Source organism: Trematosphaeria pertusa (assembly GCF_010094035.1).
Source record: "Trematosphaeria pertusa strain CBS 122368 unplaced genomic scaffold BU26scaffold_10, whole genome shotgun sequence".
NCBI lineage: Eukaryota > Fungi > Ascomycota > Dothideomycetes > Pleosporales > Trematosphaeriaceae > Trematosphaeria > Trematosphaeria pertusa.
In genome coordinates, this window is record NW_022987221.1 from 567,180 (window position 1) to 594,441 (window position 27,262).

The 27,262-nt window shown below is 54.4% G+C and overlaps 7 protein-coding genes across 7 annotated transcripts; 5 read left to right on the forward strand and 2 right to left on the reverse strand.

Annotated features, from left to right (window-relative positions):
- Positions 1 to 20: 20 nt before the first annotated feature.
- Positions 21 to 1,916, forward strand: BU26DRAFT_521053 (uncharacterized protein). Its single transcript, XM_033829443.1, has 4 exons — positions 21 to 328; positions 383 to 510; positions 562 to 1,350; positions 1,406 to 1,916. Exons 1-4 carry the CDS (start codon positions 187 to 189, stop codon positions 1,622 to 1,624), a joined length of 1,278 nt encoding a protein of 425 aa, XP_033681604.1. The 5' UTR covers positions 21 to 186; the 3' UTR covers positions 1,625 to 1,916.
- Positions 1,917 to 4,147: 2,231 nt separating this feature from the next.
- BU26DRAFT_521054 (uncharacterized protein) lies at positions 4,148 to 6,582 on the forward strand. The gene is made up of 4 exons (XM_033829444.1): positions 4,148 to 4,678; positions 4,734 to 5,555; positions 5,605 to 6,304; positions 6,357 to 6,582. The coding sequence occupies exons 1-4, from the start codon at positions 4,248 to 4,250 to the stop codon at positions 6,369 to 6,371; spliced, it is 1,968 nt and encodes a 655-aa protein (XP_033681605.1). The 5' UTR covers positions 4,148 to 4,247; the 3' UTR covers positions 6,372 to 6,582.
- Positions 6,583 to 9,437: 2,855 nt separating this feature from the next.
- BU26DRAFT_49883 (urea active transporter) lies at positions 9,438 to 12,225 on the forward strand. The gene is made up of 4 exons (XM_033826367.1): positions 9,438 to 9,628; positions 9,682 to 9,717; positions 10,059 to 10,431; positions 10,486 to 12,225. The coding sequence occupies exons 1-4, from the start codon at positions 9,555 to 9,557 to the stop codon at positions 12,025 to 12,027; spliced, it is 2,025 nt and encodes a 674-aa protein (XP_033681606.1). The 5' UTR covers positions 9,438 to 9,554; the 3' UTR covers positions 12,028 to 12,225.
- Positions 12,226 to 12,357: 132 nt separating this feature from the next.
- Positions 12,358 to 14,200, reverse strand: BU26DRAFT_606829 (uncharacterized protein; the record flags this gene model as incomplete). Its single annotated transcript, XM_033835696.1, has 2 exons — positions 12,358 to 13,806; positions 13,901 to 14,200. The coding sequence occupies 2 exons, from the start codon at positions 14,198 to 14,200 to the stop codon at positions 12,637 to 12,639; spliced, it is 1,470 nt and encodes a 489-aa protein (XP_033681607.1). The 3' UTR covers positions 12,358 to 12,636.
- A 1,068-nt stretch (positions 14,201 to 15,268) lies between these two features.
- Positions 15,269 to 17,205, reverse strand: BU26DRAFT_552590 (uncharacterized protein). Its single transcript, XM_033832159.1, has 2 exons — positions 16,722 to 17,205; positions 15,269 to 16,673 (listed from the first exon to the last, which is right to left on the reverse strand). The coding sequence occupies exons 1-2, from the start codon at positions 16,996 to 16,998 to the stop codon at positions 15,520 to 15,522; spliced, it is 1,431 nt and encodes a 476-aa protein (XP_033681608.1). The 5' UTR covers positions 16,999 to 17,205; the 3' UTR covers positions 15,269 to 15,519.
- A 285-nt stretch (positions 17,206 to 17,490) lies between these two features.
- On the forward strand, positions 17,491 to 25,103 carry BU26DRAFT_606831 (P-loop containing nucleoside triphosphate hydrolase protein). The gene is made up of 8 exons (XM_033835697.1): positions 17,491 to 19,013; positions 19,180 to 20,616; positions 20,682 to 21,018; positions 21,066 to 21,730; positions 21,781 to 21,903; positions 21,950 to 22,852; positions 22,899 to 23,639; positions 23,691 to 25,103. The coding sequence occupies exons 1-8, from the start codon at positions 17,549 to 17,551 to the stop codon at positions 25,019 to 25,021; spliced, it is 7,002 nt and encodes a 2,333-aa protein (XP_033681609.1). The 5' UTR covers positions 17,491 to 17,548; the 3' UTR covers positions 25,022 to 25,103.
- A 370-nt stretch (positions 25,104 to 25,473) lies between these two features.
- BU26DRAFT_507180 (beta-lactamase/transpeptidase-like protein) lies at positions 25,474 to 27,091 on the forward strand (the record flags this gene model as incomplete). The annotated part of the gene is made up of 2 exons (XM_033826980.1): positions 25,474 to 25,889; positions 25,945 to 27,091. 2 exons carry the CDS (start codon positions 25,474 to 25,476, stop codon positions 27,089 to 27,091), a joined length of 1,563 nt encoding a protein of 520 aa, XP_033681610.1.
- Between the last annotated feature and the right edge of the window lie 171 nt (positions 27,092 to 27,262).

Sequence of the window (27,262 nt, forward strand, 5' to 3'; positions counted from 1 at the left end):
CGCCCACCCCTGCACCGATCCCCAAGCTCAACACCTACCGGTCCCCGTCACGCCAGCACCAGCTCCCACTGAGATGGCCATGTCTCATGTGACGTGCGAGCTGCCCTATTCTTCACCACGTACCAGCGTTCGCTCGCACAATCACACCTCTCAACTCCACCCATAGCCGCCGCCGGCCGCCCGGAGATGGCGCCACCACCGAACGGCATGCAGGAGCTCATGGAGCAGGTGGAGCTCTTCGAGAAGACGGCGAACCTGTCTGCGAGCATCAACGACGTGCACAACACCATTGATCTGCTCACGACAGCCCGTGCTAAGATTGCAGCTGGTGCGCGCCCTGTTCCAGCGTTTGGGCGGAGCATGGCTAACCATCACCGCGCAGACCCGCAGACGGCACCTCTAACTCTGGCAAAGCTCCAGGATCCGCTTAAGAAGTCCCTAGAGGCTGCTCAGAAGGATATCAAACCCATATACAGTGGCTTGGGAAAGTATGGCAAGGCCCTGGACAAGGTATGCTTCTCCGTGGACTGCGTGGACGGCCTATATTGACACATTTACCAGCGATTCAAAGACAAGCCCCTGCCGACCGCCGAAAATGACGCCCTCTCCTCCCATCCGCAGCTCATAAACCGCGCCATAGCCATGCACCTCCTCCGCGAAGGCGAGTTCTCCGTCGCATCCACCTTCATCCAGGAAGCGAATCGCCACCCACCGCACGCCGAGCCCACGCTCAACACCCCAAATCCATATCTGAACGAGTCATGGGAAAAAGACATCGCAGAGGGGACGTTTAATTCCGAGAAACTGCAGGAACAGTTCGCGGAGATGTACCACATCCTGCACGAGCTGAGGCAGGAGAAGAACCTCGGCCCGGCTATTGAATGGGCAAGAGCACGGAGCGATATCTTGGAAGCGCGAGGCAGCAATTTGGAATTCGAGCTCTGCCGATTGCAATTTGTCTGCCTGTTCAGCGGGCATGGTACAGACGGCGAAGACCAGTTAATGGACGGCACACTGCATGGCCCTCTCCAAGCATGGACATACGCGCGTCGCGAATTTGGCTCGTTCCAGAGGAGATATGCCAAGGAAGTACAGAAGCTGATGGGCGCTCTGGCATACCATGAGAACGTCCCGGAGTCTCCGTATGGGAATTACTTCTCCAACGATACCGCATGGGAAGAAGTCGCCACGTCCTTCACACGCGAGTTCTGCTCGTTACTGGGGTTATCCGCCGACTCGCCGCTTTACATTGCCGCAACAGCAGGCGCAATAGCATTACCGCATCTCCTGAAACTGCAAAGCATTATGGAGAAGACAAGAACGGAGTGGACCACGCAGAACGAACTGCCCGTAAGCCCTTCTTCCTCCATTTCTTTCTCCCACGGCCATGCTGATCATATTCTAGGTCGAAATACCCCTTCCACCCTCCTACCACTTCCACTCCATCTTCGTCTGCCCCGTCTCCAAAGAGCAATCCACCGACCAGAACCCACCCATGATGATGCCTTGCGGGCACGTCATCGCAGACGAATCCCTCCAAAGGCTTAGCAAAGGCGCGCGCTTCAAGTGCCCGTACTGTCCCAGCGAGTCACACCCGCGGGATGCGAAGAAAGTGTTTCTGTAGATACGGGACTCCGCGGTGGAGCTCATGCGGGAGGATTTATGCATTATGTTGGCGTATTCCTGGGTCTACAGCTTTCTTTTTGGAAAGCATGTGCGCGTGCTTTGATCTGGGCTAGGCGTTTTTTCTTATCGTGCGAATTCCTCACATGTGCACGCCCGGGATGTGGGCGTTCGGTGCGGATGCTATGCATGTGTCCCCCTTGTGTTTTACTGCTGTCTTCAGGCTCGACACGCGGCGAGTATGAAACTGTGACTCAGCCTATATACCAGAAATGACATTCTCCCCACCTTCATCTTCAGTATGTCCGCATACAGTTTGCTGTCTTTGCACTCCAGGATATTTTACCATTCACATAAGGTAGCACTCGAAACGCTCTCACGGGCATGCCCGCTCCGCCATGCGATGTGCGTCCACTGATAAGCGGGTACATCGACTCTGCCTACTTCCCAGCGGGTATATATGCAGCGAACCCATCCCGTAGGTGATATGCCTGCCTCTACATGCGCTGCATGAGGCGTCACCTTTCCCTCCCATCCTATACCGACAGAATCCAACCCCAACCCCAAGAACGTATCCATCTCGCCCCCTGCAATCCCAACGCAGTGGTACCGCTTCTCTCCTGCCGTCTCCGGGGACTCGTACTTTCCCCATTATCCTCGGGATATTGCTTGCGTACGACGGGGTAAGCGGTATGACGCGGGCGGATTATGTACGTAGTGGGTAATGGGTGAGGTACTGTTGGTTAGAGAAGGAGCAGAAAGAGGAAGCAGTGGGTGAATGTTCTAGATGGGTGTACCTTTTCCGCGGCATTTATTTGTAGGTGATGTGGGATGAGGATCGTTTAAGGAACGAGGATGTTGCATTTGTGAGGGCGGAACTGGAATGTTGATAGTGGTGGTGGTGGTGTATTATGGTAAGGCTCAGTGAGAGAACGAAAGATGTCAGTAAAGACAGAGACAGATGCAATTGCATTGTTGCAGGTTTGTGAATAATAATGTCTTGAGACGGAGTGAAGAGCTTAATCGAGAGTGAGGTTAGAAAAGTATTTGCACTGACAGTTTCAAGCGGATTAGGTTGCTATGCAATTGTACTTAACACTCTGAGGATTGAAGGTGGTACTCCGATCCCCTCTCCTGTCCATTTTTGCGGGTTCTTCAAATCCAAACATGGAAAGTCAGGAATGGGACATCGGCTCAAACGATACCCAAGGAGATTTTGACGGAAATCGCATGGGCACACGATGCCGAGAATTTGTGCGGTCTGGAACCGAGACGGGAAGGATTGCGAGGAAAGTCCACTCACACTGTCCAATTGCTTTCCGGTTCCCACGGGATGAAGTAGGGTCGTCTACAAGGCCGCGTAGTGGGTCGCTCGCCACATCCCAGTAGTATTGCGGGGAAGGACTTGCCTATCAAACGCCTACCCGCATTTGCCCAGAATGTCGGTCATTGATAGGCGCGAGGATGGACAAACAGCCAAGTAAACTCGAAGCCGTCGTCAAATTAGACTTCGCAAAGACCACCGTCCAAGTGTGTCTGCAGGCGACTCCCGACACGTCGACTCGGACATTTGTCTCAAAGTATGCATCCTTGATAAGGATCCCAGAGCCGGGATTTCTTGGGCGTCTATTACTGCTGCACCTGCCGCATGTGACGATGGTGTGCCTCGCTGACAGCGCCATCCGCCAGGTTATCGGATGCTAGAGGAAGTCTTGGCCAGACAAGTGCTTTCAAAGGAGCAGAAGATGATCTGGATTCTGGAGGAGGGAATTGGAAGATTCTCCAAACGATGCCGTGTCTCGTATTGCGGTGGCATAGCGAGGTGCCATGAAAGGGAGGTGGACACGAAGCGGGGCGGATCACGGCAACTACTATGCTGATCATCTCGTGTAAATCATGAGGAGAGCCACGGCAAAAATGCCCAACGAGATTTCTTGGTCCTGGAAGCTTTGTCGGCGCTGGGATTCCTGCAGTATCGCTTGTGCAGCCGACGGGTATCTTCTGGAGGTGCTGCATGAATTGGACTTGCCACGCCCGGGTGTCTGGCTCCAGCGCAGTGTCGCTCCTCGGGGTTGACGATGATAGCCAGCATGGGACGTCCAGTTTGCGTGCTTCCAGAACGCCACGCGAACCCAAGTGGGAGCCTCAACCGAAGCCCCGCGTCAGATTTCGCCGCGCTTATCTACCACCCCAACATTCGTATCAAACGTCTCGCCAATCAGAATGGGGCAGGCATTCGAACTCCGCGATAAGAACCTGGTCAGCGTTGCAGTGCGCCGAGCGAGAGAAGGGCACTGGACGGTCTGACACGGGCGCCGCCAGCAAGTGAGCTTCTCGTGAGAGGAAAGCCAGAAAGACAAGAACGGGCGGAGATGACCGGCGCACCAATCGTCAGCATCCACCGGCAAGTCCGCCAGCCTGAAGAGGAAGCTGCCAAGGGTGCACCGCGCTGCAGGGCATCGAGGGTCGTCTAGGCCGACGAAGGTGGCACAACGTCCCCATTCGCGGTAGTGCCGTCCACTGCTGGAATAAAGTCCCGTCGCGACCATTTCTCCCGACACCAATTCCTCGCCTTTTTCTCAGTCCACTTTTAGGAATTGCCCTCGTGCCACTCGTCAAGAACCATGGCCGACATATCGCGCGAGCACAACAGCTCCCCGATGCCCGGTGTCGTCCACAACCCGGATCCTGCGCTGGATATCGAAAAAGAGCACCACCACGCGCACCTGCACCACGGCGCGCACGCGGAAGTGGGCCACGACGAAAAGGAGCATGTCGCCTATACGACAGGAACCACAAAGAACGAGCCCGGGGTGATTCCTCCAGCTGACCCAAACGACGATGTTCTGCACCGTCGGAGACATGCCGAGAGGAATTCCGATGTGGACATCGAGAAATCTGGTGGCTATATCGAGACCGAGAAAGGTAGCTTGAGCAAAGGATCGCCTGCTCCAGAAGCCAGTGAAGAGATAGACCCGCAGCGCCATCGTATTGCGAATGGATATCGAAGATTCCGACTTCCTGTTCACATCTTCATTGGAATGTTCTTCACTGGGTAAGCAAAAGCGTAGCACCGCCGCATTCCGTAACCGAGACTGATATCCGTGTAGCTGGTGGATCGCCAGTGTCGTTGTACATCGCCATGACAAGAATTGGATCATTCCCTTCTTGTTCTGGCTGTGCATTATGCTCCGGCTCATCTTTTTCCATGTGCCCATTACGATTATCAGCAAGCCCATGCATTTCGTCTGGAACCACACTGGTGTGAGACTCACGAACCTCATCCCAGAGAGAATGCGCATTCCCCTCGGTGCGCTCTTGACTATAGCCGTCATCGTCGTTGGGGCCTTCGCAAGCGAGGAGAGCCAGGACAACACTCGCGAGAACCGTGCCGTCAGCTTGTTCGGCTTGCTCGTGTTCCTTTTCTTCTTCTGGCTAACCTCGCGGAACAAGAAGAAGATCATCTGGCACACCGTCATTGTCGGCATGTTGACGCAGTTCATCATTGCGCTTTTCGTGTTGAGGACCAAGGCCGGCTACGACATCTTCGAGTTCATCTCGACGCTCGCCCGTCTGCTCCTGGGATTCGCCAACAAGGGTGTAATCTTCTTAACCGACGCGACTGTTCCGGATCTCCCGTGGTTCTTCACCGGCGTCGTACCGCCCATTATCTTCTTCGTCTCTTTCGTGCAGTTGCTGTACTACTGGGGAATCCTTCAATGGTTCATCGGCAAGTTCGCCGTGTTCTTCTTCTGGTCCATGCGGGTATCCGGCGCCGAGGCCGTTGTCGCTTCTGCTTCGCCATTCATCGGTCAAGGAGAATCTGCCATGTTGATTCGTCCTTTCGTTGCGCATCTCACCAAGGCGGAACTGCACCAAGTCATGACTTCCGGATTCGCCACCATTGCTGGTAGTGTGTTGGTCGCCTATATGTGAGTTTCAGGAAAGTCGTTTCGAGATGTTGAGGCTGATAATTGGCAGTGGCATGGGCATCAACCCTCAGGCTCTGATTTCATCTTGCGTCATGAGTATTCCTGCGTCTCTTGCGATCAGTAAATTGCGATATCCGGAAGAAGAGGAGACTCTTACCGCTGGACGTGTGGTCATCCCTGATGATGAGGAGCACAAGGCTGCCAACGCGCTGCATGCATTCGCGAACGGTGCCTGGTTGGGCCTGAAGATCGCCGGTATGATCGTCACGACGCTTCTGTGCATTATTGCGCTCTTGAACCTCGTCGACGGTCTCCTCACCTGGTGGGGTCGCTATATCAACCTGGACGGCGAGTACGACCTCACGCTAGAGCTGCTCCTCGGTTATGCCTGCTATCCGATCGCTTTCTTGCTCGGTGTATCCCGCCAAGGCCAGGACTTGCTCCTCGTTGGACGTCTGATTGGCGTCAAGATCATTGCGAACGAATTCGTTGCCTTCTCGAATCTCCAGGCCAAGGATGACCCCGACTCTCCGTACCACACCCTCTCACCCCGCTCTAAGCTCATCGCCACATACGCTGTCTGCGGTTTCGGTAACATCGGTTCTCTCGGTACCCAGATCGGTGTGCTCAGCCAGATTAGCCCCGGCCGAAGCGGTGATGTTTCTCGCCTTGCACTGAGTGCTTTGATCTCGGGTATAATTTCCACCCTGACCAGTGCCAGCATTGCTGGTCTGCTCATTACGAATCAGGTATGTTCCTAAAGCTCTTCCTCTTCTGAAATGCCGACGCTGACTTTCACAGGCCCAATTCTCCTAATTGCTCAAGGATGTACGGCGTGCGTAGGAAGCTTTGCCCTGATGTTCCGAAGCGTCGCAAGCCTAAAACATAGACCTAGTTAGAATTGGTCCCACATATACCCATCAATACATTTCACGTACCTTCATCCTGGCTTCCTGTACCACTCCGTGTTGCTCCTGATTTTTCTCCGTGATATCTCTTATCAATTCCTCGATCCGGACTTGAGAGCTGAAGGAAGACCGCATTTTTCAGTCTCCTCTATGGTGCTTTTCCGTTCGGGAGCGTCAGAGAAAGGAACGCAGTCGTCGGGCGGCGTGTAAGTTCGGGCCGCCATGAGTGTTCTCTTCGAAGGTCGACCTGTTGCTTCTAAGAGTCGGCCCACCTGCGCCCTTTAGTCTTGGCATCCGCCCTTTTTCGTTGCCCAGCGGTACGTTTTAGGCGATTGTCTCTTCGGCTTGGCGAGATCGTATTTCGCTTTCCGCGTCCGTTCACCGCTAATGTAGCTAGATCGTTCGATGTTCGTTTGGGACTGGAATACTTCAGCAGTGCTGTGGAAATAAGGAAGATTAAGGGCCGGGTCGAAATTGGGAGGCTCGGAGTGAGGAGGGTCCCTGCATGGCAATGGACCGATGTACATAACAGCAAGCATCTGCTTTCGCCGGTTTCCGCAACGGAGCCGGTAATTCGATGCTGGGCATTGGATCAGCAAACGGTGCGGTCCAGTCTTCATCGCGTTCATTCGCTTAAGCGCATCAGCACTCAGTGGGACAGCAGACTCGCGTGTCCTTAACCCGGATCTGGAACGCGTAGACGAACATCCGGAGCGAACGCCGCTTCCAGGCCATGTGGGATTGAATACACCACCTTCAGCTTTTGCCAACCATAACTCGCTCTGTAAAGTTGTGCATGATCGCATTGGACGGACCAGCGTGATGCGGTGTTCGTTTGTTTTTGCGAAACCGGGCGGCGCGGGCTGGTGGCGTTCGTGGCGCGCAAGACGTGAGAGACTCCGCGGAGAGATGATTAGGGCTTGAGCTGTGGTTGGGGGTACGATGATGGACGTGGAAAGATGGAGGTTGAGATTAAGTTGCGCTCTTGCTTTGCCAAGCCTGAGTGTCGTACGGACAGAAGGAGCGCCCCACGAGGGCACCCTAGATTCAAGGGCCCATCCGCATTCCAGAGAGAGCTCGTCATCATTGCTGTCAATTCGAGTGGCTGGTGATGCGCCGAAGGTACGACGTTGCCAGCGCGGGGCGCTTCGGCGCGGGTGGCGATTCTACAACCCTTATTTGGTGTTCCGCTTTACAAACAGGAGTTTGTCAAGGCCAGAACTGCGCACAGTACACCTGGGCACGTTGCCAAAGTGCGTTATGTTTTTGATTCTGTCGCTTTCATTGCTACCCGAACAGAATCATTCTACGATTCACGCTAACTTCAGCCTACCTCGCGACCATGCTGACCGAAGGCCTGGGTGCACCGATCGCATGGTCGAACGCATGTCAATCGGGGCCTTCGCAGAAACGATCGGCGAGCCCCAGATTGTTCGAGGCTTAAGTCCAACCTCTGCTGTATGCAGGGTCCTCCATGCTAGGGGACTTTTCTAGCAGTCGAAGGGCGATAATGGCGATTCTGGCGATAAACTGGAATGTACTGACTAGATGGTAGAGCCACCAATTCGAAGCTGGCAGTCTCCGCTGAAGCGGTCGAGCACTGAAGATGTGGTTCGCAAGCTCTGCTCTGTCTCGTCTCCCAGCTCGCCCCCACATCATCCTCCTCACTGTTGGATCGTCTGGCCGAGAGACTACCATCTAACCAATGACTGACAGCATATCAGACCGGTGAAACTTTTGAAGCGGCTTGTTCAACAAGGAAGCACATGGCGTGGCATAGTTCTCTGGCGACTGTCGACGATATCGGATATCGGATATCGGACGTAGGTGTGGGTTCTGATGCTGCCGGGGAGGAGCCAATCACAACGCGCCGGGCGGATCTTAGATCACTCCCGTCAGCCATGCCACGATACGAGACCCTCTCTAACCCCCACAGCTTTGCATCTGAAAAGTACACCCTCGTTGCAAAATTCTCTCGCTGCCCACGCTGACCAGGGACGCGTTAGCATAAAACTACCTTCGGCATATCTGAGGGTGTTGTGCTGCACAAGCGACATCGGCGCTGCAAACGTCCAGCATTCATCCTATCTGCGTGCATGCTGAGGCGATTAGCAATTACCAACAGGATCGAGTACTGTACTGTACATATCGTCGTCTGAAAATCCCACCGGCCGCCCCACTGTGGAGTTGAGGCTGGCGGGAGATAAGGCAGGAGCGGCCGACCAATAGGCAGCTGTGGGCGGGCCGGAAACGGCCGCTAGGGTCAACCCATCCCGAGCTTGATGAGACGTTACGCGACGAGCTTGACCAAACCCTCACCTCTTCGCGGAGACATTGCTTTTGCTCGCTCCTCCACAGCTTCATGGACTTCCCACGCCTAGACACGCCTCCAGCTGCAGGCTACCGTCTCAGACACGTTTTTTCGCGTCCCGCCCACGGCCTGGAACGCGCGCAGAGAAGTCGGCGCTCGGAGGGCTGCGAACTGCACGCCTGGCACTCGCCAATTCGCGCAACGACATCCTGCAACAGCTGCTCAGAAAGCGAAACCCATCTCGTGACAGTGGCCTGCCGTGGACTGATTGGTGCTGTGCCTCACAAACTGACTAAATTCGACCGCTCAGCGTTTCGCATCTTATCATGACTACATTTCGGTTGCTTATCAGTTTCTGGCCAGGATCCCGCCTAGCACGACACATCATTCCTCGTTTGAACCACCAGACTTCCCCACGGCTCAACCCAGAACCATGCCGGACGTCTTAGTCGACCACCGTTTTCGCCTGTTGCCACGGCTCGTGGTAGGGCGGATAACTTCTCGGCTGCCATTGTGTACCTCTGAGACCCGCTGGAGCGATGCATCTGGAGCCGGCTATCCACCTTTGCCTTCAGCTTTTCTCGGCGCCTCTTAGTCTTCGCAGACGCTAGTGCTTGATATCGCTCCTTGACTTCTCTGAGCCAAGCTCGGCAGCAGGCTTATATAGCTACCAGGTCTCCGCACTGTTTTTGGGACTCCCACGGCGGATCACCTCTCCACCTCGAGAGCTACGAGACGGACATTGCAGTCACAACATTTCTTGACTGAAACACCGCAGCCATGGGTCTCAATAGCCCGCCACTTTCCCAAGGTGTTGGATATGGCGTTGTCATCGGATTGGGACTTGCTTTTGCGTAAGTTGCGGCCCCATTGTTCACATTGAAGTACTGCGCTAACGTTGGAATAGATTTGGTATGATTCTGACGACTTTCGTGCTTAAGAGGTACGTTAATTGGCTTTCCTTTGCACGGTTGGCGGTGCTTCAGGGCGCTTGGCGCCATTACCGAAGCTTGTACGACCAAGCTCGTCAAGACTTGCTGGGGGCTCTTACGTCCTAGATCGTGCTCGCAACCGTTGTCACAAGCGCAATCTCAAGGCCTGCTGAGCTACCCGCTGCGTCCTCTCGCGGCCACTCATCTGGATCATCCCAGCAAATGTACCTGAACAAGGTACTAGCATCTGGGGATCTACGGCATCAGCTATGGCGACGCGATCTGGCATCTCAAGACCGCAAAGATCATAGTATCTATGGTCACATACTACGGCATGCTGATATTTGCATAGGTATAACTATGAACTCCAGACGTCTGAAATGTTCAGCACCGCTGGACGTACTGTCAAATCTGGACTTGTCGCTTCCGCTGTGGTTTCATCCTGGACCTGGGCTGCTACTCTCCTCCAGAGCAGCGCCGTTGCCTACTCGTACGGTGTTTCGGGACCTTTCTGGTACGCTTCTGGTGCGACCGTCCAGATCATCCTTTTCGCTACGATTGCCATCGAGTTGAAGCGGAGAGCTCCCAATGCCCACACCTTCTTGGAAGTCATCCGAGCTCGTTATGGCGCGGTGACGCACATAGTGTTCATGGTGTTCGGTCTCTTCACGAACATCCTTGTCACTTCTATGCTGCTCACAGGTGGTTCCGCAGTCGTAAACTCCGTGAGTACTCGGAAAGAGCAGAGACAACAAGATTGAGATTGCTGACTCATGTAGCTTACGGGCATGCCCACTGCCGCAGCTTGTTTCCTCCTACCCGTGGGTGTCGTTCTTTACACCCTTTTCGGTGGCATCAAGGCTACATTCCTGACCGACTACGCTCACACGGTCGTCATTTTGGTCATTCTCCTCATGTTCGCCTTTACCGCATATGCCACCGACCCATATTTGGGAAGCCCTTCCAAGGTGTGGGACCTGTTGCATGAGGCTGCCCAAAGGCACCCCGTCGAAGGCAACGCAGGAGGCTCTTATCTTACCATGCGCTCCAAGGAAGGCGCCATCTTCTTTGTGATCAACATCGTTGGTAACTTTGGAACCGTCTTCTGCGATAACGGATACTACAACAAGGCTATCGCAGCTAGCCCGGTTGATGCGCTGCCCGGCTACATCATGGGTGGTCTCTCCTGGTTCGCGATCCCCTGGCTAGCGGCTACCACTATGGGTCTGGCTGCTCTTGCTCTAGAGTCCAATCCCATCTTCCCAACCTACCCGAACCGCATCGACCCGGCCGACGTCTCCGCAGGTCTGGTCCTACCCACTGCCGCTGTTGCTATGCTTGGTAGCGGTGGTGCAGCCGCCACTTTGCTCCTGGTCTTCATGGCTGTCACTTCTGCCATGTCTGCTGAGTTGATTGCCGTGTCCTCCATCTTCACCTACGATTTCTACCAGACCTACATCAACCCCCGAGCGACTGGCAGGCAGCTGATCTATATGTCCCACTCCATGGTCATTGGTTTCGCTATCGCTATGGCCGCTTGGTCTACTGGGCTGTACTACATTGGAATTTCTATGGGATATCTGTACCTCCTCATGGGCGTCATCATCTCCTCCGCTGTGCTGCCGGCTACCCTGACCCTCATGTGGAGCAAGCAGAACTGGTGGGCCGCAACCTTCACCCCGCCGCTAGGCTTCGCCTGCTCCCTCATCGCATGGCTGGTCACCGCCAAGAAGGAGAGTGGTGAGCTGACTGTAGCTACCACCGGTGCCAACAACCCCATGTTGGCAGGCAACGTTGTCGCACTTCTCTCGCCTCTCATCTTTGTCCCCGTCCTCACCTACGCTTTCGGCGTCCAAAACTACGACTGGGTCAGCATGAAAGCCATTCGTAAGGGCGACGACCACGACCTCGCCGCCGCTGCTCACGTCGATCTCGAACTCATCCCCGGTGAGCGCCGCAACAGCATTGCCGACGAGGAAGAAGAACAAGCCAAACTCTACAAGGCATCCCGCATCGCCCGCTGGATGACTGTCTTCATGACGCTTGCCCTCCTCGTCCTCTGGCCTATGCCTATGTACGGATCCGGCTATATCTTCAGCAAGAAGTTCTTCACTGGGTGGGTTGTTGTTGGTATTCTTTGGATGTTCTTCAGTGCTTTCTGCGTCGGTCTGTATCCTCTTTGGGAGGGCCGCAAGACTAGCATTCGTACATTCAAGGCTATTTACCTTGATATCACGGGTCGCGGCAAGCCCAAGCCCCATATTGAAGGCGAGGGTACTGAGACCCCGACGGAGGTCCTGCCCGAAAAGATGAAGGAGTAAACTTCTCCTCAGCTGTCTGCCGACCCCAACGGATCTTCGGTATAGACTTATGGATGATGTAGACGAGATTGATGCGATGCCATTGCTTTTGCGTTAGATATCCCCCTGATACCAGCCCCTCTTTAGAGCGTGCAAGTCAGCTTAGATGCTAGCACTGTTTAATAAAAACAGAAGAACGCCGTTTGGCCAAATCTTCAACCTCTTGTCGTGCAATATTCTTCTGGTGCTGTGACCCCTTTCCTATTAAGATTAGCCCCTAATGTTCGTCCTGTCAAAACATCCGTGCGTAGCAAGATATACACAGACTGATGGGAAGGTATCTACTTTCCGGTAAGGACTGACAAGCTATCTACTAGGTAATAGAAATACAAGAGCCTCCACACAAGCAGAAGACTAGACTAGGTTTACGAAGTGGAAAGAAAAAAGGTATCCAAGTCCAGCTTTTCGAATACGCCGCCATTGTACATGTCATACCACACGCAGACCGGCAAGCAAGAAGCGAACTCCATACACCGTTCCTAACACCCAAACTCTTCCATTCACTTACTACTACACCGCATTCCTCGAATTCCGCGCACTCCCACGCATCCTCGCCTCCCAGTCCTCGAGTCAATCCGGCAGCGGCCAGCTACTCGTCTTGCCCTCCTTCCTCTCCGCACCCTCCGCCGGCGCAGGCGCACCCGCACTCGCACTGCCCCGCGAGCTCGGCGGCGTCGGGAACTGGCCCGGCGAAACCGGCGGATTGCTCGTCAGCGCCGGATTAGGTTTCCGATCCGGCACCCTCATGCCGATTTTCAGCACCTCGAGGCCGATCTTCTCGTTCCCTGTTCCTCCCGCTCCCGCAGCCGCAGACGAGGGCTTGCCGTCGGCCGAGCCCCGGCTGTCGCCGCGCGACCCCCCAGTGCTGACGGACCGCGCGCTCGCGCCGCGCACGATTTCTACCTGCTCGGCAGATTCGATGCTCCACTCGGCGTCGTGCTTGCTGTTGAAGGGTGACCGCATGCGGAAGAAGCCGCCGAGTCCGCCCCCGCGGCGGCGTCCGCTGCGTGTGCTGCGGTCGAAGCGCTGGTTACGCCGGCGTCGCCAGAGGTAGAGGCCTGTTGCGCCGGCGACTGAGAGCACGCCGAAGGTGATGCCGACGCCCATGCCGGCTTGCGCGGAGGCGCTCATGGTGTTGCTGGTGGGAGGGGAGAGGGGCGCGAGGTCCAGGGTGGGTGTGGGGGACGCTTCTGCTGCTGTGGATGCGGCTTCGCCCGGGGACTCGGAGGCGGGGACTGGGGAGGGGGTTACGTAGATGGTGGTTGAGGTTGTGAGGGTCGATTTTGCGGAGGAGGGGAGGGGGAATTGCTGGAAGTCGATGGAGCTGGTGGCGACGATGTTGTTGATGGAACTTGATGGGACTAGGATGGGGATGGCTGGTTGGATGGAAGTGGAAGGGTCGCCGAATGCGTCGGCGATGCTGGAGGGCGCCTGGGAGGGAGCTTCGGTGGTGGTTGGGGTAGCGGCTTCGAGGCTGCTGGGCATAATTTCGGGTTGGTTCACGGCCATTTCGCCGTCGTCTGCCGTTGCTAGCGTGGTTGAAGTTTGGGCTGGTACAGCTACGGCTGCGGTCGATGGGGCGGGCGTAGCAGGTTCGGCTGCTTGGGCGGGCGTCACGTCCTCTGCAGACTGTTGTCCTTTCTGCTCCTCGGACGCGGATTGATCGCCTTGCTGTTGCTGGCCCGGTGCACCGCCTGGTTTTCCATTGCCAAACTGTGAGTTGGGTGGCGGTCCAAAGCCCTATATCACGCGTCAGTGACGGATTTCCATCGAAGGCGCAAAGCAGTCCACCTCCAGCGGATTTCTGCTTGCGACAAACTTTGATTCCACTTACCGGTCCGAATCCACCACGAAAGTCTCCACCACCACCGCCGCCGCCAGGCTTCCCAGGAAATCCACCATTACGAAAGGGATTGCCCGGGGGACCGCCTGGGGGACCGCCTGGAGGACCGCCTGGAGGACCGCCTGGAGGACCGCCCGGAGGACCGCCCGGTGGTCCAAAGCCGCCACCACCGGGCTTGAAGGGCTTGGAAGGGCCACCAAATCCGTTACCACCACGCTGACATTGAACGAGAGGAAGAAGGCAACAAAGAATCCAGCACAGCCGGACTACTGCACCTACACTGTGAACCATAGTGAAGAGAATGGCAACATCAATCGAGTTCAAAAGAGTGACAAGAAAGTGAGTGAGATGCAAGAAAGCTGCACAACACGGGTGCATGCTCAGGGTAGACCTAGGAATACCACATCGTCCTACGGTCGCGCATCCCTACCTGGCTTGCCAGTTTCCAACTGGCTACCGTCTTTTGCCCTATGACCAAAACCGGCGCTGCATCAGATGGACGGAACCCGCATACACCTCTCATTCAGCAAAATGCCCCTCAGCCAATCATCCGCCCGCTCCTCCCAATGTTTCCTCAACCCCAAGTTTCCGGAAAAGGCCACTTCAGACCTTTCGGGAAATGAGGTTGCGACCGCCTAATACGAGGCAAGGTGGCGTTCCGCACAGGCTGAAGTTTGTAACCACGGTTTCGTGCGTGGTGTAAGGCGGAAAAGGAAATGACGGGGTCGGACGCTGATTTGCATTGATGTGCGTTCTTCGGGTCGCGTTCCAGAAGCTTATTGCCGATAGAGTGTGGATAATCCCGATGGCTTTTTGCCTGAAACGTGAGGGTGGTGCTGCCTCATGACGTGCTGTGCAGCAGGAGGGAACACAGAAGGGCCGAAGCGTGGAGATGCCGAAAGAACCGAGCGTTAACGTCTGAAAGCGCGAAGATCTGAAGAGAGAGAGAGATAATGAAAGTGCGCGATGGTGTTGCGCAAAGTATTTGGGAAGCGACAGCCACGTTTGACATCGTCGTCGTACTCGCCCTTCGTCACCGAAATGACGCCTGTCGCGAACATACGTCCGCTGATATCAAGTCCAGCCACAAGGCTGCGAAACGGGACTTCAGCCGCATACTCACGACTGCAGCACGTTAATCCCCGGCCGGCGCATGGTACTCTAGAAGCATTGTGGTCGCGCTCCGTTGTCCATAATGAAGATCTTATGCGGAGAAGGCATTTTGGTGGCGTGTGTGGCAATGTGAGGGGAGTGTTGATGGAGACGAAAGGGGAACGATGAAAGGTCGAGGGTTGAGCGTTTCGTGCGCGGGCCGCGCTAGCCGGATACGACTAGTGTTCACTTCTGTTACCTGATTGGGTCATTCTGATGGATGTTTGCTATCACGCTGGTCTCTTGCATGAAGGCTTCCTTTCGTGATCTTCTCAAGTGGAAGTCGACCTGTTTACCTGAGTCCAACATTGGTTCCGCATCTTGCCTCACTCGCACACATGTCCGAAGACTTCTACCTACGTACCTCAATCAATTTCGTAATTTCCATTTCTGAATACCTCTCCGCAGTCGCCCATTCGCCCTGAGAATAACAATAGCAATGTCAGCCATGGGCAAAGCTAGTACGAGCACTTCCCGCAATAACCACAGGAATCAGCAGAGCATGCTGTGAAATCCAGGCTGCCATCTTCGGACTTGTCATCCCAAAGAGAATCGTACACGTTGCGCGAATTAAAATCCTCCTCTCCGTGATCACTCTCGAATAGATCATCCGCCTCGTTGTCATTAACCCCTGCCCACACTGCCCTCAGCGACGGTGGCAAGGCCTGCGAGCCTTCACCATACTGCCTTCGGATCTCAAGACGATCAACCGAAGGGCAATAAACTTCCAGGAGCCCGGTTGCATCCTCTTTCGCAATGTCGATGATCTTGCGGAGAAGAACGGCCAGGTGCTGTATAGCAAGCTTGTTATCTTTCTCCCAAACTTCAATATCCTTTCGTACGTCTTGAACGCGGATGTCTTGAAACAGACCTTCGCCGTCGTGGTACGCCACGATGAAGTTGGGGATCTGTTTGACCCAGAGCTGTGGATGGATGTCAGACATGTCGATGTCTTTCTTGTAGCGGTTGGAGCGTGTCTTCAGGTCGAAGATGGCCGACTGCGGAACTGGGGAGCCGCCTGATTGGACAGTCAGATCTCCGTTGGGGTCTGTCGCAGCCGGTTTGAGTGCACTGTCCCCGAAGGCCTTGAGCAGGCTCTCAAAGTCATATCTCTTGTCCGGCGTAGAATCAGAAGTGCTAGGGCTCCCCGGTCCCTGAAGGTACCCATCGCACTCGAAGCGAAGTAGGCATCTGAAGCCCCCGAAGTCGTATTGGACGAGACGCTGGTGCGTCTCAGAACCCTTGACCTGGCTTTCCCATGTAGTATACGCTTCTGGGAATGTATGGCCGTAGCCATGGATGCCTTCGATGATTTCCTTCGGGTCGTTTTCCTTGCGGACGAAGAACACCGTGTTGCCGATGAGTTGGACGCCGAAGCGGAATGGCTTGTCGATGGAACGGACGAAGCGAAGGAGGTTGCCCATCGTGCTGCCGCATGCGAATATGTCGATGTCTTCGGTCGGAAAATCAGGGGTGGTGTTGAGGAGGGCTTGAACGGCCGGCTCGGTGGGATAACTGGGGAACATCGCTGCGTTGGGGTCGCGGAAGTATTGGCCGCTGTCTTCCTTCAGACGTTGTGGTTGCGTAAGAGGTGTCCAAAGAGGAGGTTTCCCTTTACGCAATCAGTGGTGAATACCACATTTGTAGCTGGACTGCTTACCAGGAACCATGATGGTAGGAGTTTTGGCATCGAGCCAATTGTATGATGAGACGTTCTTGCAGTCCTTAATCGTAGCATCGCCTTTGACACCTCCAGTGGCAGCTTCGAGATCGGAAGTCTTGAAGGTAGTCAGGAGCTCTCCAAGCGGATGCCTGTCGAGATCAAGCTTCACCTCGTTGCGCTTCTTGAAGGGGTGAGCTGGTCCTCCACGTCCACGGCGCGGAGCCCAGCCTCCTCTTGCTCGACCACGGCCTGAAATGGCGGAGTGAGACGACATGATGACAGACTATGGATGAGGAGGTGCAGAGAAGCGACAGGAGAGGGCAGATATCCGAGGATACCTGGGATGGAAGGCTACCGGGGGCTTGGGTATGAAAGACAGGACAATTGAAGCTGATGCCTCAGCAGATAGACAGACTTGATCGATGCGTCTGGTCTCACACGGAGTCACTGAAAAAGAGATATGTCGCCTTCAAATACTGAGTGATGCCTGAGTGAGCAAGGCTGAGCGGGGTGAGTGTGGCGTGTTTGTCTATGCGCTGGTGGCACAACACCGACATGGTAGGCCTCAATTCGTCCAGAGGGCCCCAAAAGATGCAGGCAGCGAGCGCTGCACGCTTTGCCGCATACAGCTCCACACTATTCTTCCAATCAGTTTGCACAGCCCACTGTCGCAAAGCGTCTCGCAGCAGGTGGAACCCTGTGTCACCTGCCTTCCCGCCGTGTTCAAAAGCGTCAAGGCCCCTCCATATGGATACTAAAGGCTTCACTCTCATCGATACTAGCTCTTTACCGACTGCTTCTGTGCCAATTCATACCTTGTACACATGGCCGACCAGGAGGCCGCAGCAAAGCGGCTGGTGGGGCTGACGAAGCTGTTCAACGCGGTGATCCACGGGCATCGTGAGCTCAAGAGCACCGGCGACGGGAACCGTTTTCTGGAGGCCTTGTGCGTGCAGCCGGATGCATCGAAGTGTGTTGAGAACCTAATCGCGGCCCCGGGTGGTCTGTGCGGAATTGCCAAGGCCTTCCGCTTTTCCATGGACAGCGCTTTTCTAAATGGCCCCGCGACCTCAGCCATCCGATTCTTGTCCGAGCCATCTCTGAAACAACTCTACGGTGGGCACTTCTTGCATCGCGTCCTTGAGCAGATCGTGCAGCCTCCAACTTTCTGGAATACCCTCGTCGAAGCACACCATGCTCGCATCCTTACGGAGGAAGGCACATACGCCTTCGGGTGGCTGCTGCTAGAGATCCTTTGCTGCCGTTTGGAAGACATCCCTGATGTCCGAGGCGTGGCAGAACGAATCACAAATGATGAGTCTCTCATCGACTCTCCGCTCCTTGAGGTGAGGAACCTCGGACACAAGATCAAGCATGTTCTGGACAGCACGTCCTCTGACGCCGCCGAAGATGGGCCTGGCGGACGACATGATAACGACTTCGTCGACTTCCGCAAGATCAAGATTTTGCCCACGCCTGATGAATTCGCGTCTACGGAAAGGCCGTTCTACAGACGCGCTGATGCAATGGAGTCGACGGAGCCAGAGCGTCGAGGGGGAATCCACCTAGACAACCAATTCCGACTTCTCCGCGAGGATCTTCTGGGCGAGCTACGGAGCGACTTCCAGATCGCCATGGGCGCAAAGAAGGGACGCCGGAAAGTCATCCTATCAGGCTTACAGTTCATCGGCATCGACTGTGGAATCGGCATGAAAAGAAAGCCATGCTCAATAAAGCTCTGCTGCAATACCGACATCCCGCAGATGAAAAATCTGAACGGAGCAGCAGCCCGAAAGCAATTCGTGATGGACAACAAAAACATGCTCAAGCACCAGTCTCTAGGATGCCTCATCAGCAACGGCAACATTGTTGCTTTCGCTAGCGTCGACCGAGACGAGGATAAGCTCGCCCAGAAGCCCCCGGTTCTCGTCCTTCGCATTGCCGACGAAGGTTCCTTCAGTAAAGTCCTTCTTGCCAGCAAACTTTCGTCCGATCTTCAGTTTGTTCAAGTCGACACCGCGGTCTTCGCATATGAGCCCATCCTAAAATGCCTCCAAAACATGACTGAAGTTCCGCTCCAAGAACAACTGCTTGACCTCTCGCCGGGCTCCAGTGACGCTCTTTCTGGCATCCAGCCGGTGAGTGTCTTCAATGAGATTAGTCGGCATTGGGAGCAAGATCTTCAATCCATCATTGGCACCTCCCGAAGTGTTGAGCTTGACGCCGCTCAAGCGGAATCGCTTCTCACAGGCTTATCGAAGAGAGTTAGCCTCATCCAAGGGCCTCCAGGTATGCACCACTGACTTTCATCTCCTTCTGTTGTTGTTCGCCGGGAGGAGCCAGTTTGGCAGAACGGTCCCTCCCATCAGTCCTAGGATCACCCGTCCCCGTTCCAGCTAGCTTGTAAAGATTGCGGCGTGATCAGGATGTCAATGCAGCATACTAACACCCTTAGGTACTGGGAAATCTTTCATCGGTGCATTGATCGCAAAGATTCTGCATGATCACACTGCGGTGCCTATATTGGTGCAAACGTATACCAATCACGCGCTCGATCAATTTCTTGAGGATTTGCTCGACATTGGGATACCGCCAGATTCGATTGTTCGGCTTGGTCCGAAATTCACAACCAGGACCAGGCCCTTGAGCTTATCCGCACAGTCGACCACCTATAGGAGGAGTGGTCAAACAAATTACATGATTCAGGACCTGAAGCAGCAGTCTGAAGGATATCTTGATGCCTTGCTCAACAAGGTCGCTCTTTACAATAACTCCCGCCTGACCGATCAGGCGCTGCTTGACTACCTGGAGTTCTCGGAGGATTCGGAGTTCTTCGATGCCTTCGTTATTCCGGAATCACAAGATGGAATGCATCTCGTCGGCCACCGCGGGAAGCGCCTCAACTCGTACTACCTGCTCGACCGCTGGACGCAGGGACATCACGCCGGTGTTCTTCAGGACAGCGCAGAAAGGGACTATCCTGGAATCTGGAAGATCGAACCTAGTGCTCGCCTTGCCTTGAGAGCCCGCTGGTTGAAGGAGATCATCGAAGAGCAGGTATCCGAAATCAGCAACCTCGTGCAGAAATACAACCAATGCCGCGACAGGATTGAACAATTGTTTCGCGAAAGGAACGCACACATACTCGGCCAGAAGCGAATCATCGGATGCACAACAACAGCCGCTGCGAAGTATACAGAGGAGCTACAGAAAGCTTCACCAGGTATCATCATAGTCGAAGAAGCCGGCGAGATCCTCGAGAGCCACATCTTGACGGCCATGACGCCAAACACTAAGCAGCTCGTGCTGATTGGTGATCACAGGCAACTTCGACCGAAAGTGAGCAACTACGCTCTCACGGTCGAACGGGGGGATGGCTACAACCTCAACCAGTCGTTATTCGAGAGACTGGTGCTTTCTGGGGTGCCTCACACCACGCTCAACCTACAGCACCGCATGCGTCCGGAGATTTCGGCGCTAGTCCGATCCCTTACATATCCCGAGCTGAGAGACGCACCTAAAACGAAGAATCGACCCCCGCTCCGCGGCTTTCAAAACAACGTCATATTCGTCACGCACGATCACCCTGAACTCAACGCTGAACTCATCGCCGATCGGCGTGACGAGGGCGCGAAATCCAGCAAGGAAAATGAATTCGAAGTGGGAATGGTGCTGAAATGCATTCGGTATCTAGCGCAGCAAGGCTACGGTACAGACAACATTGTGATCCTCACACCTTACCTTGGTCAGCTGTACCATCTGATGAAGACTCTGTCGAAGGACAACGACCCCGTTCTCAACGACTTGGATGCTTTCGAAATGATACGTGCGAATCTGATGTCGCCGGCTGGGGCCGGCATCGCAAAGCGAAAGATCAAGATTTCCACTATAGGTAGGAGAGGTTTTCTGTTAATGCTTCTTTTCAACTACCGCATTTGGATCCTGATACCGGCGCAGATAACTATCAAGGGGAAGAGAGTGATATTGTCATCGCAAGCTTGACGCGGAGCAACAAAGTAGGAGATATAGGCTTCATGGCCTCACCCCAACGTGTGAATGTGCTATTATCGCGTGCGCGGAACGCTTTGATCATGATCGGAAATGCCGAAACGTTTATGAACAGTCGCAAAGGCAAAGAAGTCTGGATCCCATTGATGGATCAGCTGAAAAGAGAGGGACATGTCTACGATGGCTTCCCTGTAAAATGCGAGCAGCACCCGGACAAGAAGGCACTTCTTCGCACAAAGGAGGCTTTCGATCTCGTGTGTCCGGATGGGGGATGCTCTGAACCATGGTAAGCATCCCAAGAAGAATATCATTGCAGCGCCCTGACTTCTCCAGTGGCACAATGCTCAATTGCGGTGTCCATACCTGTCCTCATCGTTGTCACCAGCTGCAGGACCATTCTAAAATGGATTGCACGTCGATCATCACATCCACCTGCCCACGAAACCACAGAATCTCGAGAAGATGCCACGACAAAGCAGCAGCGACTTGTCAGAAGTGTGAGGCCGAAGCTCGATTGAAAGAGAAGAAGCGACAACGGGACCACAAGCTGGACCAGGAACGCCAGGCAAAGCAGCGTGCATATGCCGTGCGGCTCGCCGAGCTCGATGATGAGATCGAGCATCAGAAACGGTTGCTGAAAGATCAGGCGGATGCGAGGGACCGCCAAAATGCTCTGACTCAGAAGAAGCAAGATCTCGCGAATCTGAAGGAGAAAGCCAGGAACATGCATCAGACGACCTTGCCGTCCAGTCCAAATAAGCCTGCGCCTCAAACCACTCAACCGGCCGGGAAACCCCATGGGACACCCGCGCAGTCCCAACAGCCTACCGCCCCATCCCCTAGCGACGCGGAAAAAAAGACTGTAGCCGATACCTCTGCGAACCCGCAAGATGAGTTGCCTGACTGGGACAAGAGCGAAGCAAGAGACGAGTGGCAGTGGCAGAAGGAGTTTGAGGGAGCTGAGAATGACCCACTGGATAAATTAATGTCAATGATAGGTCTGTCAATGCCTCCTCCGTATAATGGGTAATGCTTACGCTCCTAAAAGGGCTAGAATCGGTCAAGCAGCAATTTCTGTCCATCAAGGCCAAGGTCGACACAGTTGTCCGTCAAAACGTGTCTCTCAAAGGCGAGAGATTTGGGGCTGCTCTATTAGGAAACCCCGGAACAGGTGACTCCACATCGCCGATGGCCCAGATGCAGCTAACTCGAGATAGGGAAAACAACCGTCGCCCGCTTGTATGCTAAGTTTCTCGTCGAGGTTGGAGCGCTCCCTGGGGACCACTTCTTTGAGAGCTCTGGATCGGCCCTGGCCAACGATGGCGTTTCCGCTTGCCAAGGACACATCGACAAGATCCTGGAGCAAGGTGGCGGCGTCTTCTTCATTGATGAAGCTTATCAACTAGTCTCTGGAAACAGCTATGGTGGCAAAGCCGTCCTAGATTACCTTCTTGCAGAGATCGAGAATCTCACAGGAAAGATAGTCTTTGTACTCGCCGGCTACCATAAGCAAATGGAAGCCTTCTTCGCGCACAACCCTGGCATTCCGAGTCGCATTCCCATTCAAATGGAATTCCAGGATTACAATGACCAGGAGCTTCAACGTATCTTCTGTCACTACATCAACACGAAGTACAAGGGGAACATGAAGATTGAGCATAGTATGGCTGGACTCTACGTGCGGATAGTCGCTCGTCGCATTGGCAGGGGTCGCGGCCGGGATGGATTCGGGAACGCCCGCGAAGTGCAGAACAAGATTTCACAGATCACGGAACGCCAAGCGAAGCGCCTACGCAAGGAGCGGAAAACTGGGGCCAAACCGGACGATAACCTTCTCACCAAAGAGGATTTGATTGGCCCAGAGCCTTCATCGGTGCTCAAGAATAACGCCGCATGGACAAAGTTGCAAAAGCTAATCGGCCTTACGTCTGTCAAGGACAGTGTTCGCATTCTTCTGGACGGTATCCAGTACAACTATCGACGAGAGCTTGAGGAAAAACCATTGGTACAGTACTCGCTCAATCGATGCCTCGTGGGCTCGCCTGGTACAGGAAAGACATCTGTCGCTAAGCTGTATGGCAAGATCTTGGCTGACATTGGACTCCTGTCCAGTGGCGAGGGTAAGTGTAGCTACAAACACAATTAGCAACATCTAACATACGTCAGTCGTCGTCAAGAACCCGGCAGATTTTGTCGGAAATGTACTGGGAGCATCAGAAAGCAACACCAAGGCTATTCTTGCGTCAACCGTTGGCAAGGTTCTCATCATCGATGAGGCTTATATGCTGGCGGGAAGCTCTACCGCTGACCCATACAAAACAGCCGTCATTGATACTATAGTCGCAGAGGTTCAAAGCACGCCTGGCGAGGATCGATGCGTGCTCCTTCTTGGATACAAGGACCAAATGGAAGAGATGTTTCGCGACGTGAATCCAGGCTTGGCCAGACGCTTCCCGCTCGAATCAGCATTCGTCTTCGAGGACTTCAACGACGCCGAGCTTCGCTGTATATTGGAACTGAAGCTGAAAGATATCGGATATACCGCCACCGACCAAGCGAAGAAGGTGGCAATGGAGATGCTCCAAAGAGCGCGCAACCGAGCGAACTTCGGAAACGCCGGCGAGGTGGACATTATTCTCGATCGAGCAAAGGCACTGCATCAGAAGCATTTGTCCAGCGGGAAGGTTAAGCAGATGGACACATTCGAGGCCATTGATTTCGATCCGGATTTTGATAGGGGCGAGCGCGCGGCCACAAACCTTCCGCAACTATTCCAAGACGTTGTGGGATGTGAAGACTTGGTCAAACAATTCCAAGGTTACCAGACCACGGCTGCGAATATGAAGAGACTTGGCATGGATCCCCGCGAACAGATACCATTCAACTTCCTTTTCAAGGGTCCGCCAGGTGAGTAAACTCTTTCGCTCAATCAAGCTGGCAGGATGCTAACATGTATAGGGACCGGCAAGACAACAACGGCGCAGAAGATGGGGAAGGTCTTCTACGATATGGGCTTACTCGGACAAGCGAAAGTCATTGACTGTTCTGCGACAGACCTGATCGGCCAATACGTCGGACAGACAGGTCCTAAAGTCCAGAAGCTCTTGGAAAAAGCACTCGGCAAGGTCCTCTTCATCGACGAAGCCTACCGCCTCGCCGAAGGCGGTTTCGCAACTGAAGCTATGGATGAGCTTGTCGACTGTCTCACGAAACCCAAATTCGCACAAAAGCTCGTCACCATTCTCGCTGGATATGACAAAGACATAGATCGCCTAATGTCAATGAATCCGGGCCTTACTAGTCGTTTTCCGGAGTCGGTCGTCTTTCCGCACTTAGAGCCAGAGACGTGCCTGGACCTCTTGACCAAGGTGCTCCAGAAGAAGGCAAAAGAGGCCCCACTTGACCTTAGCGTACTATCATCTCCCTCGCCCAGCCTCAAGCAAAAGGCCCTTGACCTGTTCCAGCGGCTTTCGGGCTTGGAATCCTGGGGCAACGCGCGAGACGTGAAATCCCTCGCGAAAAACATGTTTGGCGAACTCATCAAGACACCTACACCAATTACCAACCTGGTGCTCACGGAAGACGTCGTTCTTCAGACTATGGAAGCCATGCTTTCCGAACGTTCGCGTCGCAACGAAGTAGTTGGTACAAGCCGTTTCCCAGCACGCCCACCACCACTTCTGCCGCCTCAAGCGCAGCAGCAGAAGCCGCCAAAGGCACTCGCCTCTAAAACAGCGACCAAATCAGCGATGCCAACAACCCAGGCGCCGAAGACACGCTCAGCACCTCCGCCACCAGCGCCCAAGGCTGAAAAGCAGAAGCCTGCTCCTGAAACCGCTAAGAAGGCCACCTTACCTGGCGAATCAGACCCTCTAGATGCCATCTTCAAAGCAAAGCGAGACCCCGGCATCTCTGACGCAGTCTGGGAACAGCTCGAGCGCGACAAGCGTGCCGCCGTCGCCCGCGAACAAGAGTACCGCAGCTTGCAGGAAGAGAAGCGGCAGGAGGAACAGCGCATTGAAGAACTCAAAAGGGCTGAGCAAGCGGCGAAGGACGATGAAGAAAAGCGGCGCCGCGAGCAAGAAAGAATTGAGGCGGAACTGGAGAGAAGGAGGAATGAGGCGATTCTGGCGGAAATAGAGAGACAGCGGCAGAGGGAGATGGCGGCACAGAAGAGGATAAGGGAACTGGGAGTTTGCCCAGTAGGTTTCAGGTGGATTAAGGAGGCGGGCGGATACAGGTGTGCTGGTGGGAGTCACTTCCTTTCGGACGCAGCATTGGGGCTGTAAGAGTAGAAGAAAGGTAGCATTCTCAACCAGAATGACTCATGAACGCCTAGCATGCAACGCGGCAATTTGAAAAAAAACGTTGCCATACTGCTCCAATAGCACCATCAGTAGCTCGCTCAATTACGTCATTGCTTACATCTCCGCCCTTCAGATCTCAGGTCGATCAAGAATACACGAGCAGCGGCTGAACTATGACTCAACTCAAAAAGTGTGCACGACCTAAGTGCTTACCTTGGCAAAACTACGCTCTCGCAATTTATATTGTCACCGTTCCTCGCAAGTTTCGTATAAAGCTCATTGTTTCCTCTTCTATGTTCTATACTCCGCGCTTGTTATCGTCCTACAAATACGGAAACCCTGATTGACGGGATTATATGATGGAGCCTGCGAGAACACCGATCCTGACGGTCCCCTCCCTCTCTCCAGACTCTCATCAAGCATCTTCAAACAACATGGGTCGAAACCCTTTCAATGGATCGGCCGACGGCTCCTCTTCCAACTTCGACCGCCTCGTCGCGGATGCAATGAACTACTGGCACGCGCCAGGACTCGCTGTAGCCATTGTAGACGATAAGGATATTGTCTCCAAAGGCTATGGTGTTACACGACTCAAGAACGATGACCAAAGTGACGAAAACGAGATGGAGGAAGTGCCTGTCACGCCGGAGACGCTTTTTGATATTGCAAGCATGTCCAAGAGCTTCACAGCCGCGGCGATGGCATTGCTGGTCGAAGACGAAGAGCTGAAGGATGTGAGCTGGCGGACGCCAGTATCGAAACTTTGCAGCGACTTTGTGTTTGAGAATGAGTTCGCGACGGAGAATCTCAGCGTAGAGGATATCTTGAGCCATCGGAGCGGGCTTCCGGGGTATGCATGAACACCCACGCATTGCATGTGCAAATATGCTGATCATACGTCGTAGGCACGATGAATTTCTCCGTAGTATTCGTCACAACACACCAGACACTCCCGCCTCCCTCACGCGCAACCTGCGCAATCTTCCCTTCACCCGCCCCATCCGAACCGAGTGGCAGTACAGCAACACGCTCTACACAGCAGCAGCCCATCTCGTCGAGACCTTATCGCACACCGACTTCGAAAACTTGCTTCGCTCCAGGTTCTGGACGCCTCTTGACATGCGCCGTACCTATCTTGGCCTTGAGCGAGTCCCAGCTTCGGAGAGCAACCACGTCGCTCATGGTTACGTATGGCTTCGCGAGAAAGCGCAATACAAGCCTCTGCCGCACTATCCCGAGCCTGAAGGCATGGGCGCAGGCTCCATTATCTCCAACGTAGAAGACGTCGCGCGGTGGATCCGTGCATTCATTCACCGTGCGCCTCCGTTATCCGACGCGTCGTACACGGAGCTCGCAACGCCGCGCATTTTGGAATCTAAGACGAAGGTCCCGCGGCTTAGCCCCACATTCTACGCTCTCGGCTGGGAAGTGTCGTACTACCACGGCCATGCCATCATCCAGCACGGCGGCCTCTGGGCCGGTTTCTCTTCGCTCATGCTCTACATCCCGAGTAAAGAATGGGGATTCGTGATGATGGGGAACACATATAGCGCTGGGGAAGCCATCGCCGACCTGCAGTGGTACCTGGTTGATGAGGTGCTTGGAATACCGGCTGCGGAGCGGTTCGACTGGCGTTCACATCTTCAAAAGGCCGATGATGATGGTTCGAAGGCAGACTCGAAAGAAGATTTGTATCCGGAGCTGCGAGAGCGCGAGGGCCCTTCTTCGACTGATCAGCCAGATCTTGAGCCGTTTGCGGGCACGTATCGAAACAAGGGCTATCATGAGATCGTGCTGAAGTATAATTCAGCCCAGCGGCGTCTGGAAGTGGATTGCTCAGATCGCTCCTTCCAGTTCCGCCTTGCGATAAAGGAACACGCGTACGAGCACTGGTTCGTAGCCGACATGATATATGTTGAAACGGAAGATAAGAGGACCATGCGATGCAAGTTCGAATGTAACGAAGAGGGGGAATGTCAGAAAGTCGGATTGGGAATTTGCGAGGAGTTGGATGGTTTGATATGGTTTGAGAAGGTGGCTGCACAGGAGTAGGTTTCTCAAGTTCGTTATAGCTGGGAATTCTTCTCACATTCAAACGGTGACGAGGTGCCGAAAGTTGCTCGCTTGGACTTCAGAAGGAAATACCGGCGTAAGGCGGGAACCATGAGAACCGCAAGGCAGAGGCTATGAATATCCGAGCGCCAGAGATAGTTCTTCCGTTCT

Coding starts and splice junctions, on each gene's coding strand:
- BU26DRAFT_521053 (XM_033829443.1), top strand. CDS start 187: ATGGCGCCACCACCGAACGGCATGCAGGAGCTCATGGAGCAGGTGGAG. Junction 511..561: donor ATGGCAAGGCCCTGGACAAG/GTATGCTTCTCC, acceptor CACATTTACCAG/CGATTCAAAGACAAGCCCCT. Junction 1,351..1,405: donor CCACGCAGAACGAACTGCCC/GTAAGCCCTTCT, acceptor ATCATATTCTAG/GTCGAAATACCCCTTCCACC.
- BU26DRAFT_521054 (XM_033829444.1), top strand. CDS start 4,248: ATGGCCGACATATCGCGCGAGCACAACAGCTCCCCGATGCCCGGTGTC. Junction 4,679..4,733: donor ATTGGAATGTTCTTCACTGG/GTAAGCAAAAGC, acceptor ATATCCGTGTAG/CTGGTGGATCGCCAGTGTCG. Junction 5,556..5,604: donor AGTGTGTTGGTCGCCTATAT/GTGAGTTTCAGG, acceptor GATAATTGGCAG/TGGCATGGGCATCAACCCTC.
- BU26DRAFT_49883 (XM_033826367.1), top strand. CDS start 9,555: ATGGGTCTCAATAGCCCGCCACTTTCCCAAGGTGTTGGATATGGCGTT. Junction 9,629..9,681: donor GGATTGGGACTTGCTTTTGC/GTAAGTTGCGGC, acceptor ACGTTGGAATAG/ATTTGGTATGATTCTGACGA. Junction 10,432..10,485: donor GTTCCGCAGTCGTAAACTCC/GTGAGTACTCGG, acceptor TGACTCATGTAG/CTTACGGGCATGCCCACTGC.
- BU26DRAFT_552590 (XM_033832159.1), bottom strand. CDS start 16,998: ATGTCGTCTCACTCCGCCATTTCAGGCCGTGGTCGAGCAAGAGGAGGC. Junction 16,674..16,721: donor TCCTACCATCATGGTTCCTG/GTAAGCAGTCCA, acceptor GATTGCGTAAAG/GGAAACCTCCTCTTTGGACA.
- BU26DRAFT_606831 (XM_033835697.1), top strand. CDS start 17,549: ATGGCCGACCAGGAGGCCGCAGCAAAGCGGCTGGTGGGGCTGACGAAG. Junction 21,019..21,065: donor GGGGGATGCTCTGAACCATG/GTAAGCATCCCA, acceptor TGACTTCTCCAG/TGGCACAATGCTCAATTGCG. Junction 21,731..21,780: donor TAAATTAATGTCAATGATAG/GTCTGTCAATGC, acceptor CGCTCCTAAAAG/GGCTAGAATCGGTCAAGCAG.